The sequence below is a fragment of the Prunus dulcis genome, chromosome 1 (assembly GCF_902201215.1).
Source record: "Prunus dulcis chromosome 1, ALMONDv2, whole genome shotgun sequence".
In the NCBI taxonomy this organism is placed as follows: domain Eukaryota; kingdom Viridiplantae; phylum Streptophyta; class Magnoliopsida; order Rosales; family Rosaceae; genus Prunus; species Prunus dulcis.
The window spans coordinates 29,815,632-29,829,272 of NC_047650.1; the positions used below are offsets into that span (position 1 = coordinate 29,815,632).

Sequence of the window (13,641 nt, forward strand, 5' to 3'; positions counted from 1 at the left end):
CTTTTTTCCGTTTGATTTTTCATGTCACTCCAAAGGTGAAACAGTCTTCTAAATTATCATTTTTTCAAGCATCAAAAGGTTATCTATTGGCATTTTTTTTTTCTATAAATAAATAAATAAATAAAAGAACAAAACCCCTTCCTTAACAAGAGCCGCATTGAGATGAAATGTTTGAATTAATGCCACTTGCATTTGTACACAGAATTTTTCTGCTTTTTAAAATAGGATTTCCCTTGCTTAATGGATACCATTTGCTATCAATAGAGAATTCTTTCTCATTTTAAATTTTAAAATTTTAAATTGAGGTGATTGGATTTGCACCAACGGAAATCATATATTTGATACCATAATAAAAGGATAGATCTTTTTATTTTTAGATATTGACTGGAGTTCTTCCTGGAGTTCTTCCATTCTATCCTATTCACTGGTGCTGATCGTTGTTTTTTTTTTTGTTCCTCTTCTTATGTTTTTTTTTTGGGCCAAAGTTCCTATTTTTATGTTTTGATTTTACCTTTTGGCTACTCCATCAAACATTATCCGCTTTATGGCCCCCCTCTATATTTTCTTATAAAAAAACACTTTTTTGTTGCTGTTGCTTTTTTGGGTAATCTTGTTATCGCTATCATGTACAGAATGTGCAGTTAAAAACCATGAACAACTATCAACAAAATTAGAGGTGGCAGACATGACTCAAAACCCGCACGGAAAATTAGTGGGTCAACCCGCAAGATTAAATTTTCACGTTATTTTTGGGTCAACCCGCCACTGACCCATTAATAAATATATGGATTTTGAATCAACCCGCCAACTCGCTAAAATACCTAGGTAACCTGCTAATCCATTTCTTTGTTTGTTCTTCATTTTCTTCAATTATTTTTTAAATTTCTCTTTCTCAATCTTCATATATAGATAGAGGAAAAATGTAATAATTATTTATATAAAAATAAAAAATACAATTACTTAATTACTTAATTAAATTATCAAATTTTAGAATTTTTTATTTGGTACTACTTATCGAGTCAACCCGACACGATTCGAAATCCACACGGGAAATCAGCGGTCAACTTGTACATGAAACATTAGGATTTAAATTGAGCATTCTTGACACGTATATAATCCTGACACGACACAAAACCACTGCCAGCCCTAAACAAAACAAGTTCCATTTTTGGGAGAAAAATAGCAAGGCCCAGTATGGGCCTGGGATATTAAAAGGCCTAACAAAAGTATTGGACTTGGAGTTGGGCCTTTTAAGCTTAACCTTAGCATGGCGTTTTGGAGCTGAATAAATATTAACTGCTCTCATGAGGTTTAATTTTAAAGAGAGAGAGTACATCATCATGTACATTTCGAGTTTGTTTGTTTGAATTGAAAGGCAAATGAAAGTAGGAGGAGGGAAGAAAATGGGAAATGATTGATTGATTGATTTGATGGTAGTGAAACGAGCCTAGTGGCGCACTATTGCCAGCTTTTGAGGTTGAGGGATTCCTTTAATCTAAATAATAAGCATTTGGAAATTAGGAAGGAATTGTATGGTTGGCTGGCTTCTTCATTGATCACTACACTAACACATGCATGCTTCTCTTCAAGAAAGGGAGCATTTGCATTAGCAAGAGTGGCAAAGCAATTCCGTTCCGTGTTATCTTTGAATTAGGAGGATCATCCCCAACCCAACAAAAAGCACCTTCCCAATCTTGCTTGTCTTCAAAGTCAAAGTAATCACAAATTCAAGAAACAGACAACATTCATTTATTTCCACGTGGAATAATTAACAAATTTTGATTAAGGCTCTTCGCTAATCACTCTCAAAGGCACACACATGGACAACACTCCATTGATTTAGTTGTTGCTTTTGGTCCATAGTCACTCAATTCCGTTCAACACGCACTTTTCCATTTTAGACCCAAAAAGCTAAAGTTAAAAGTGATTATGAGTCTCTGTAGTGTAAGCTAATGATATATTTTTTTTAATCTTGATCTTGGGGATGATGATACAATTACTTAAAATAGTTGTAGGAAAAGCAGAGATGAAGATTCCTACTAGTACTAGCCACTAGGTAAGCATTCAAAGGGCATGGCCATGGCCCATGGGGGATGGCGTCCTTCCCTTCAGTTGGTTTGGTTTGGTATATATCCGTTACCAAAATTCATGCTCTCACAACTGTCCAATGGCATTGGCATGTCCTCTAAATTATTCAATCAAGATTAACCAACACCTATTGTTAATTAATTAATATTATATACCACCACTTAATCAAGATGAGCATTCACCACCACCACGACCACCACCACCAATTAATATCTACCGACGACCACCACCACCACCAATTATATTTATATAGCGCACTAATTCATCATGGATTATTCATGGGGTGGGTATACTAAGTATAACTGGGCTGGGTATATGATATTTGTATATATACATCATATGCTCGAGGATGGGCTTTGACCCTTGAAGGATAAAGGGAGCAATGCAGTGCGCCTGCTGTCACACCCCACGCCACCCACCCACCATTAACGTATCATATCGTATATAGCCCAACTAAGCTCTTCACCACCCAAGTACATTACGTAATCCTGTTAATATCATCTTAAATTCAGTTTAGATTCATAAAATTTATTTTAAATCATCCATAATACAATTCTTCTCTTTATTTTTCTATTTAAAATATCCAATTTTTTCAAATAATACCTAGGATCCAACTAAGCAAGTTATCTAATATAACTTAAAATATGATTTATTGCATTTTTCAGATTCCAAAACTACCCCTATTTATAAGTTAACGTGTTATGCAAGGATGTAACTAATAACACACATTGAATTTGAAAAGATCTCCAAATGGTTGTAATGGATGTAGGAATTAATTTAGAAACTTATTTGAAATTAAATATTAAATTCAACATGAACGTATTAGTAATCTATAGGTGATTAACGTTTTGGTTTATTTAATAAAAAAAATTGTGTTGTTTTGCTTTTATGAATTATACGACTAGTAATCTATTTTATTGTAGTTTTATGAATAACAGTGTACATTCTAATTATGTTGAAAAATAATTTGGTAATCTATTTATTGTTTGTTTTTTGAAAAACATTTTTTTTTAAATGAACCTAAATTTTTTTTTAAATTTTCTAAATAAAGCACCTATTACTTGTATTATGAAGAATAATTTGACAATCTTTTTATTGTTTGTTTTATTAAATTAATTATTTTTGTATATATAAGACACACTTCATGTTGTACTGATCCAACAACCTCAGAGCAGAACAGAGCTGAGGGAGGCAGAGTGGTGTGTAGTGAGTGTAAGAGCGCTCAAAATGGGCACGAAAAGCGTCTCTGTTTTCTTGTCATTCCCTTTTCTTTTCCTCCTGACCTTCATCTCATTTCACGCACAAACTAAAGCTGATGAGAACCGCGTTTATATTGTGTACATGGGATCTGCAGCCTCCTCCTCACCAAGAAGTAAAAATTCCTTAAGGAATGACCATGCTCTTCTTCTCAAATCTGTCTTAAGAGGGTTGGTACCTCTACCGTATAAAACTATGTATAATTTGTTCATGTACACCACTGTAACGTCAAAATGAAATAAAAGATGACCAAGAACACCGACCTTTTCCTCTAGCCTGGAATATCCGAGCCACACCTAAAGAGAGAGAGCGATATACCAATACCATACCTTTTCGTCTCTCTTATTATTAATTAGTTTGTCTAGTAAGGCTGTTCCCCTTTTCTCAAACTTTTCCTTTTCACTTTTCGTTTCATATATTTATATTAGTAACAAGAAACTGAAGTTGATCAAAGTTGAATATTAATTATTTTGTGGGTGCATGCAGCAAAGCAAATGCAGTGGTGCACACTTACAGGCATGGTTTCTCAGGGTTCGCGGCTCGTCTCTCCGAAGAGGAGGCCCGCTCCATTGCTCATAAACCTGGAGTTGTGTCTGTTTTTCCTGATCCCTTATTAAAACTCCACACCACTCAATCTTGGGAATTTCTCAAGTATCAAACTGCTTTAGAAATTTATTCAAATCCCAACTCCATCTCCGGTGCCGCCAAAGGATTTTCATCTGTTAGTGCTAATGGATCTGACACCATCATTGGTATTTTGGACACAGGTAATTATAGTCAGTTGATAATTAATTGAGATTCATAACTCTGATTGATTAATAGCCTACGTGGCGTGTATCAAATTAAACAAATAGGTATTTGGCCGGAGTCAGAGAGTTTCAATGACAAAGATATGGGTCCGATTCCGTCACGGTGGAAGGGAACGTGCATGAAAAGCGATGATTTCAGTTCCTCCAACTGTAATAGGTAAAAATGTATACATATTAATTTCATGTTTAGGAATTTGAGTTGTGATTAAAATATATTTTAAGCTGTATGATATGATGATCAGGAAGTTGATAGGAGCAAGGTTTTACGACACCTCTGAATCTGATGATACAGAAACGGAGGACGGTTCACCAAGGGATTCAGAGGGACACGGCAGCCACGTGGCAGCCACAGCGGCAGGGAGCATTGTACAGGGTGCATCCTACTACGGTGTAGCTGCTGGGACAGCCAAGGGAGGCTCCCCAACTTCAAGGATCGCCGTCTATAAGGTATGCTCATCGGAAGGTTGCCTTGGCTCGGCCATTTTAGCGGCCTTTGACGACGCTATCGCCGACGGGGTGGACGTTCTTTCGCTGTCTCTTGGTTCACCCATTGAGTATGAGCCGGAGTTGAGCAGCGACCCTATTGCGATCGGAGCGTTCCATGCGGTGGAGCAGGGGATTGCAGTGGTCTGCTCCGCGGGGAACGATGGGCCCTCCCGTGAAACAGTTGTCAACGCTGCGCCTTGGATTGTGACCGTTGCTGCCACCACCATTGACCGCGATTTTGAATCTGATGTGGTGTTAGGTGGAAACAAAACGATCAAGGTGAGGTGACTGCCTGATTACGGAGCTGATTACTGACCCACCATGTTAGCGTGTATTATATTATATTGTGTTTATGATGCAAATCATTTTCTGTCTAGCTCTTTTGTTCTTAATGAGCAAGATCTTTAAAAGAAATTGTGAAATCTCAGGGAAGAGGCATAAATTTTTCCGAACTCCAAAAATCTCCTGTGCTCCCGTTGATATATGCTGGGTCTGCCGGCGAAGGTGTCGCAAGGTACGTATTACGATTTCCAACTCCCATCCATATGATATATCTTGTAATTATGCATCTCTGATTCTCAGATCACACTGCTGATATACAATTTCAGAAACTGCGACGCAAACTCAATGGTGGCAGAAAAGATCAAGGGGAAGATTGTTATGTGTGACACCAATGATGATAATTATTCGAGGAATGAGCAGATTGACGCAGTGAAGAGTCTGGGCGGAGTTGGTATCATTTTTCAAGAGAAGAATCCGGGAGTAGTAGTAGTTATTTCTACAGCACTTCCGGCAACGGTTGTCAGCGTAAAGGATGGTCTGGACATCCTCTCCTATATCAACTCAACCAGGTAACTATAAAACCTCAGAATTTATAGCGTGTGTTTTGAAGCAAAGGCAATCGGTAGCTGAGAGTTGAAATTAATTAATCAATTACTTGTGAAGAAACCCAGTTGCAACCATCTTAGCAACAGTGACGGTGACAAAGTATAAACCAGCGCCCATTGTGGCATATTTTTCATCCAGAGGACCTTCGCATGGCACAAGGAACATTCTCAAGGCAAGCAAGCGGGCTTCTGATTTCCAATTTTCCAAAATATGATATCACAAAGAAAGTTTAACGCAATATTTCTAATATACTTGTTTGCAGCCCGATATTGCAGCACCTGGTGTGAATATTCTTGCAGCATGGATGGCCGATGATACGGGTATTGCTCTAGAAGGAAAAGAGCCCCCACTATTCAATGTCATCTCAGGGACTTCCATGGCATGCCCCCATGTTTCTGGGATAGCTGCCACCGTCAAATCGCAAAACCCCACATGGAGTCCTTCTGCCATCAGATCAGCACTCATCACAACAGGTCGAGAATATTTCATAACATAATGTTAATCATCAAGTTTAAAGGCACTTTTCTTTATCAACCCAACACTCATTTCTACAGACTGAATCAATTTGCAGCAACTCAAACAGACAACTTGGGAGCCCCGCTTACTACAGATTCTAATTCTACAGCCACCCCGTATGATTACGGTGCAGGGGAAGTAAGGACAACTGGACCCTTACAACCAGGGCTGGTTTATGAAACTGACACCATCGACTACTTGAACTACCTCTGCTATTATGGCTACAACATATCCCAAATTAAAACCATCGCAAGAACTGCTCCCAAAGACTTTGCCTGCCCCAAGGACTCCAATGCTGATTACATATCCAACATCAACTACCCATCAATAGCAATTTCCAATTTCAATGGAAAAGAGACCAAGAATGTAAGCAGGAGGGTTACAAATGTTGCAGGGGATGGTGAAACAGTTTTTACCGCTACTGTGGATGCACCTACCGGTCTAAGTGTCACAGTGATTCCTGATAAACTAGAATTTTCAAAGAACAACCAGAAGCTGAGTTACCAAGTGGTTTTCTCTTCAACCACGTCCTCTCCCAAGGGAGATATGTTTGGGTCTCTTACATGGACCAATGGAAAGAATAAAGTCCGAAGTCCATTTGTTGTAAGCATTTGAAAACTGATCAGAACTATTTCAATAAATCATAACGGAAGATGATCAATATTTCAATAATTTATCTTCCCTAATCACCATAACCTACCCAATATGATTTCATCACAACCAGGCCTTGCAAATGGCAGTTTCTCCAGTCGTATTGGAAAAGATTACAATCTCTACATCTAACTTAAAGATGCAATAATCTAGAGGTAAGATCTACTAATTCAGAGCATATTGGAAATTCTTTATGCCTAAAGGCAGGGATCAATCAACTTAAAATGAACAAGAATGACAACATAATAAGAAGCACATTTTTACCATATTAACATATAACAAAAGAGAACCAGAAAACATCACAGTTTGTAGATCTAGAAGAGCAGGGGGTAAGGTGGAAGAAAATGATTGTCATCTGCAGAAGAACAAATATCCAAACAAAAGTACTTCACTAAGTAAAGAAAATTTTCAGATAATAGATAGAAACAGCATTCCACAGCCACTAGCTCAAAAAGAGCAACAAACCACAAAAACAGGTTTCTTCATCTCTAGGTCTTCACTCAAAAGCCCATTGGTTCTCCCTGCGGACCTCCTCCTCTTCCTCGGGCGTAAAGTCGTTCTTAATGTTGAACGTCTTGCGAATCTCCTCAGGTGTTTTGCCCTTGATCATGTCCGCCACCGTTTGGCAAGTCAGGTCCAGCAAGCTCTTTATGTTCAAATAGTTTGCAGCCTATAAACAACAGAACTCAAAAGTATTTTTTCTCCCTATTAGTTGTACTAACCAAGAGGAAAAGAAATAGATCACAAATACAGGCACGCGCAAACAAGCTATGTGTGGCTCTGCTTATCAAATTTTCAGTTATATATATAATCAAACCTTTCAACATATAAAGAAACTTTGTGATCCAGTGGTCATCAAGTGACTAGTAAAGATATGAACATGAATCATAATGGAGAAGACAACAGATGTTATACTTTCCCAAAATTAGACAAGCTATTTCATGAATCTAATGCCCTAAAAACTATCAGAAGTGCAATAAAACAGTGGGTTGTGGGAGATATAAAGCCCTAACTCGACAAAAGTCAAATCAGAAAGAAAACTCATATTTATCAGATAATCAGAAACCCTAACGCAATTAAGGAAAGAATTAATCGAATTGTTCACAGCATAATAAATTCGAGAAGAGAGTGAATATAGAAAAGGGGATAAAAGAAACGGACCAGTATGAGATCGAAGAGGGTGGCCTGGTCGATCTTGACAAAGTCGGTGTCCCAGGCCTTGAGGTCCTCATCGTTGGAAGGGCGGTCGTCGGGCTTAGCAGCGTCGACGTGCTTCTTGCAGTACTCGATGACCTTGGCCAAGATCTTGCTGGTGACGTTGGGAAGTGGGATCCCATTGTCCGCACAATCGTCCTCGACCATGTGCTTTATCGTCTGAGACTCCAAGGCCACCGCCTCGTCCACCTCGAACGTCTCGCCGTCCGAGCTTTTCAGTGTTATCTTCCTCTCTGACGACATCGTTCAGATCGGTGCCTTAACCCTAGAAACCCAAAAGAGATGATTTTGGGATTTGATAGAGAGAGGAGGTTAATTTAACAAGTCCGAGAAGTAGCTTTTTTCTTTTGCAAAGACTATTTTTATTTGGATAAAAAAAATATAAAAAGACAAAGGAAAATGGGGATTTTACGTCACTCATCTCAGGTTCAGTTTTACTCCCCTCCAATTATTTACGAGAAATTCAAAGATATACCATCAATCATTAATGTCATAATTTGTTTTGGTCGACGAACCACAATTTTAGGGCGTTTTGTTTTTCTTTTCAAGTTAATTGATAGGGTCATAATAGTACTTTTTTTATTTTATTTTAAAAATAGTGTTAAATTGAAATCTTAAGTTCGAAGTAAAAAAAAAAATAATAAAGTTTCATTAATAAGGTAAAAAAATCTAGGTCCCATGAAATGTTGACCTGTCTTGTGCTTCATCTAGGGCGACCTCAAGTAATCAACGAAATATTGTTTAAACAATACCAAAAAATAAATAAAAATCACATTTCTCTTATTTTGAGGGCTTTCATAAGAAATGGTAAAGTATGGCAAGTAAGATTTGTATCTGATCCAGAAAAATGAATAATAACTATGAGAACTAAAGCAAGGCTAACAACATAGAATCAGGGCAGTGTCTGGAAAAAAGAAAAGAAAAGAAAAACAAAATAACAACATAGGATCAGTGACAGATTTAAGGGTTAATTCCGCACGTTATATTCTGGCTAGACATCTTCAAAGCATCTGAAACTTGGAAGCCAACTAATATATCAATGGGAACGGATTGAGTGTTGTGAAGTGCGGGCCTAAATAAACCATAATCGTTTTGGCGATCAGAGGGACCAGTTAGACCGTAGCATAAGCGCAGTCATTCTGGCATTCCCATCGACAATATGTGCAATACCTGGCTTCACACTGAATCTCTTGCCCAAGTTTAATTTCATGTAGGATTCAATCTGAACACGGTCCCATAAATTAGGACCTCCAAGTATCCCACTCAAATTCATTCCCCATCCAACTGAATCTTCAGAATCATCAGACACACTCACAGCCCATTCTAAATGCCTGGGATTTGACTGCTTCATCTCAATCCAACCCCCAATCTTTGTCATCTCATCAACTTCTGATTCCAACATCAGAGCAATGGATCCACTTGAACCCTTTTCCGGTGAGTTTGATCCCAGTGCTGGCACGTATGCTTCAACCATTGCCTCCGGGGATCTATCATGTGTCAAACTGCCTTCAACGATTGTCTCACGGGATCTATCATGTGTCAAACTGCCTAAGGGAATCGTAAGAGCTCCAATTCTATGATCCACATACTCACTTGATAATCTAGGCATTTGGTGAAGGCCCAGAAGCGAGAGCTTTGTTCCTCCAGGAAGTTGACAGACAATTTGCCCAAAAGTGCTCAAGCAAAGCTCAACTCTACCAGAACCCACTTGCGCTCCCAGTCCGGAGACAAACTGAGCCAATGAAGCAACAGTATTTGATTTTTTCACCATTAAGCCAACTGCACTACCATTATGCTGATTTAGAAGCGGTGGCCCAAATGATGAAAGATCAGTAAGGCCCTTCCCCTGCAAGGAGAAAGAGGAAATATATCTGCTTAACTAAAATCTTTCGGGAGACTTGTCAATGCCAGAAAATTTTACAGTGAGAGAACAGATGCACCAACACATGTAAAATTTGCCATGAAAGAACACATAACACCAATAGGATGTACAACATGCCTAATGATATGGTTGATGTTACTCAATTAAAAAACTCACAAACAACATGATTGTCACAAAAGAAAAACTCCAACCAAATGATATGACGACCCTAGCTGATTATCGAACTAAACTAAAAGGTCTGTCAAATTCACCCACAAGAAAAAACTACATTTGAAAATCAACTGGGTTCACACACTGAGAAAAGAAAGAGTATCTTATTTACATCCTCAAATAATTGTTACGTTGACATCCATCTCATAAGCCATGACCTTAATTTTATGAAATGAAATCCGGAACACTAATCCAACTCCATTGATGCATACAGGTCTTATCAGAAAGAAAAGGAAAATGAAAGAATACTGGTATGTACCAAAAAATAAAAAAATTAATAAAGTAAACAAATTAGTCCACCATTGAGATTAATGCGAGCATGTGATACCTGGTGGGAAGGATTTGTAAGAACTGCAACATCCCTGCACTGAGCTCCCACTGGGATTGCAATTGCAGATAACCAGTTGCTGACATTTGCTGTATAGGAAACTTTTGCTAGAGAAAGTGGGCATTCTGAAAGATCAGAAAGACTACCCTTGTGCTTCTGACTGGCTACAAACTCCGCCACAAGCGTGTCATTCTGCCGAACACTTGTTTCAAAAGCAAACCTTGAATCAACCCCGGTTCTCATTCCTGCTCGACTAAGAACATCAGATTTGTGATCAACCTCATCGTCAATATTATGCATCAACAAGACAGCCCCCAAGAGATCAACCTCTCCCCTTACAAGAGTGCTGGCTTCTTGGAATGGACTTCCTTTGGAAGTTCCATACAAGGAAACCATTCTCTCAACCTTATCTTGTCTATCCCTGAGTTTCATTAAGTCCGAAAATGCTTCTCGTTGCAGCCGCTTCAATATTTCAATCTGAAAATTCCATATCGTGTAAGTGTTGTAATTTGTAAAGCGTCATCACATAGCTCATTGCTTTATTTTCCATTTATCTAATCTGAATAAATACCCCACCATTTCTCCCTCATGAGTACTCCTCCATTTTACAATGCAACTACCAGCAGCTTTGCTTAGGTTAATAATTTTTTTTTTCTTCTTTTGAAGCAAAAATAGGGCAAAATCAGTTCGAATTACGGCAAGGCAATGAAACATATCTACAGTGGGGACTGGGAAGTGGGATGAGAGATAATAAATAAGAAAAGAAGAAAGGAGCAATTTTGGAAATACCGGATGTCGGCGAGCTGAACGTTGAGGGTGCCCATGAATGAGGCCGTCAAACAATTCTTGGGTCGATTTCGTCAAACCTCTGAACTTGTCTACTACAAAAGCTACGGGTTCCATTTCAGAACCCTATCAAGACCCTTCTGGACTAGGATTGCTGCAGTGATTGATTGTCAGAGACCCAGAGGGTTCATATATAGAAATTCAATATTTTCCAGATGCTGGGATTTTAAAATCCAGACTCAACCCGAGAGCGGCAAGCCTGTAAACATTAGTCCGCTGAATTCCTCCTCTCTTTTCTTTTTCTTCTTCTTGGTTTTTCCTATTTGTTAAACGGCACGTCGTTTCATTGTTCAATCAGGCGGGATGGTAATGACACATGAGCAGAAAAGTCCAGCCCAGATGAGCCTAGCTTGTAGTGGACCTAGTAATTGGGCCTTATCTCTCTTTGAATTTCTTTGGTCCAAGTTGAAAAATTGCTCCCCCTCTAAATTGAATGATGGCATTACAGGTGTGAAAGTGAACAACATCCGTTTTTGTTTTAGGGTCATTCTTTTTTGTTTTATGGCATTACAATTTCCAAGAGGTGCGATGAAGAGTTGCTGGAATGCATTATGCATGCATCTCGTGATTTCTCTCTTTGGGTGCGCAATTTTATATATATATATATATATATATATATATATGCTTCAAGATTACTTGCACAGATTTTCATCCCTATTTTCTCCATTATGAATTATAGGATGCATCCACAAACTTAAGAAAATGATCAGTTGCATAAATAAATAAATAATACTGATTTGACTGAATATATATAACGGTAAATAAAAGTTATTGGTGATCCCGCTTGAGCAATGTGATCGAAGTAATCCAATCCAAATCAATCATTTATTTTGGCTGTGGAAGAAGGCTCGAATGGACTTGTGGAGTACCTGATGGGTAATAATCCTGTATGCTCTCTCAGAGGGATGATAACTGTCCCAGAAAACATAGTTTGTTGCATTTTTACAAGTGTTGGGAGAACATTGGTTACAAAATGCAGCAACCTCTATGATCCCAGTACCACAGCACCCTCTGTTTATAACTTCAAATCCTGCATGCATGCATGCATTATATTTTTATCAAGAGATCGATTATGAACAGATTGTTACAAGGTTATTTGAATGAGGCTTACCATATTTTTGTGGATTGTGGATGATATCTAGGAAAGGGCCGTACACATCCATGAAGAAAGCCACTGTGGCATGGAATTGGTGACTGTTAAGGCGATCCAACTCTGCCGATAGCTTCTTGTTGAACAACTCTGCTGCTTCATTGTATCTCTCTACACACTTTCTTTCTGGACCTCCTCCTAAAGTTCTCTGTGCCGGTATGCATCCAAGTGGTGGTACGCTGATCACGCCTATCCTCCGTGCCCCCAATGTGTATAATTTCTTTGTTTAATTTAAAGATTACGACTTTAATCACTGTTTATAATACGCAGCTGCAACAACTTAATTATAATTGTAATAAATGCATATACAGTGAATGATGAATTAATTAAGTACCTGCACAAAGGCTGAAGCCTCGGTGAGCATAAGATCAGTGTAGGCATAAATATCATATTTCCAGAAGCGTGCAGGTGTATGATAGTAGGTATTGACAATGTCATCACTGCCTGCAGCCACCACGAATAGGCTGTTGCTTATAATGCTGCTTGCTCTCTCTTCTCCAACGTACTTTTTCAGCTTCTCTATGTATTCTTTCAGCAGTTGTAATTGTTCCGAAAGCGGTATAACTAACTGTTTTTTTTCATATATATATGAGTATAAACACAAATCTTCAAGATTCAGATCACTAAGATTATACTAATAATTAAACCGTAATTAATTACCATTAACTTAGATGTCAGAGGATCAAATCCTGCTCCGCCTGAAGCAAAGTTTACACCAGTAGGCAAGTCCTCGGCTTGAAGACATGGATCAAGATACGCGGGCAATAATTCTTTGATTCCAAGGTCCTCCACTGAACAAAAAAAAGAAAAGAAAAGAGAATAAGCACATTCTTTGGTGACATAACTAATTGGAAAAGGATTTGCATTATACTAGTAATAGAATAGATTATGAATAAAAATTACCAATAAGGTCTGAGGGAACCTTGCCATTGCCAAATCTTCCAGTTGGTAACCCTCCCATAAAATCTCTCCCGTATGGAAGGAAATTGCTTTTAACAAGAGTGGTAAGGTTGTTATTGTTCCCCGTATCAACTATCGAGTCCCCAAACATAAAAACACCCGGTATTGTTACATTGTTTGGTAGCTTCACAATAGCTTGGGCAGTAGAAAGAATCAGATCCACATAAACAAACATAAAGAAAAATAAATTGTTCATTGCAGCTCTGCAGAACTTAGTTAACTTTCAAGCTTTTCCGATTCTGTCTGAATCTAAATGGAATATATAATATGAAGGAGGAAAATTCATCAATGTGTCAGTTGTGTGACTTTGAAATCAATTGATTCCTTGCACGGATCTGTTACCACTCATGCAATT

General features: G+C 38.3%; 4 protein-coding genes across 4 annotated transcripts; 1 reads left to right on the top strand and 3 right to left on the bottom strand.

Annotated features, from left to right (window-relative positions):
- The first annotated feature begins 3,265 nt into the window (after window positions 1-3,265).
- Window positions 3,266-6,707, top strand: LOC117616417 (CO(2)-response secreted protease-like). The gene is made up of 9 exons (XM_034345734.1): window positions 3,266-3,515; window positions 3,832-4,112; window positions 4,200-4,311; window positions 4,397-4,919; window positions 5,069-5,154; window positions 5,249-5,491; window positions 5,586-5,700; window positions 5,791-6,001; window positions 6,100-6,707. The coding sequence occupies exons 1-9, from the start codon at window positions 3,316-3,318 to the stop codon at window positions 6,657-6,659; spliced, it is 2,331 nt and encodes a 776-aa protein (XP_034201625.1). The 5' UTR covers window positions 3,266-3,315; the 3' UTR covers window positions 6,660-6,707.
- Window positions 6,708-6,938: 231 nt separating this feature from the next.
- Window positions 6,939-8,264, bottom strand: LOC117616419 (SKP1-like protein 1B). Its single transcript, XM_034345736.1, has 2 exons — window positions 7,857-8,264; window positions 6,939-7,365 (listed from the first exon to the last, which is right to left on the bottom strand). Exons 1-2 carry the CDS (start codon window positions 8,151-8,153, stop codon window positions 7,192-7,194), a joined length of 471 nt encoding a protein of 156 aa, XP_034201627.1. The 5' UTR covers window positions 8,154-8,264; the 3' UTR covers window positions 6,939-7,191.
- A 405-nt stretch (window positions 8,265-8,669) lies between these two features.
- Window positions 8,670-11,417, bottom strand: LOC117616418. Its single transcript, XM_034345735.1, has 3 exons — window positions 11,120-11,417; window positions 10,331-10,807; window positions 8,670-9,756 (listed from the first exon to the last, which is right to left on the bottom strand). Exons 1-3 carry the CDS (start codon window positions 11,231-11,233, stop codon window positions 9,010-9,012), a joined length of 1,338 nt encoding a protein of 445 aa, XP_034201626.1. The 5' UTR covers window positions 11,234-11,417; the 3' UTR covers window positions 8,670-9,009.
- Window positions 11,418-11,997: 580 nt separating this feature from the next.
- LOC117617868 (GDSL esterase/lipase EXL3-like) lies at window positions 11,998-13,482 on the bottom strand. The gene is made up of 5 exons (XM_034347473.1): window positions 13,230-13,482; window positions 12,987-13,117; window positions 12,661-12,894; window positions 12,288-12,546; window positions 11,998-12,206 (listed from the first exon to the last, which is right to left on the bottom strand). The coding sequence occupies exons 1-5, from the start codon at window positions 13,480-13,482 to the stop codon at window positions 11,998-12,000; spliced, it is 1,086 nt and encodes a 361-aa protein (XP_034203364.1).
- Between the last annotated feature and the right edge of the window lie 159 nt (window positions 13,483-13,641).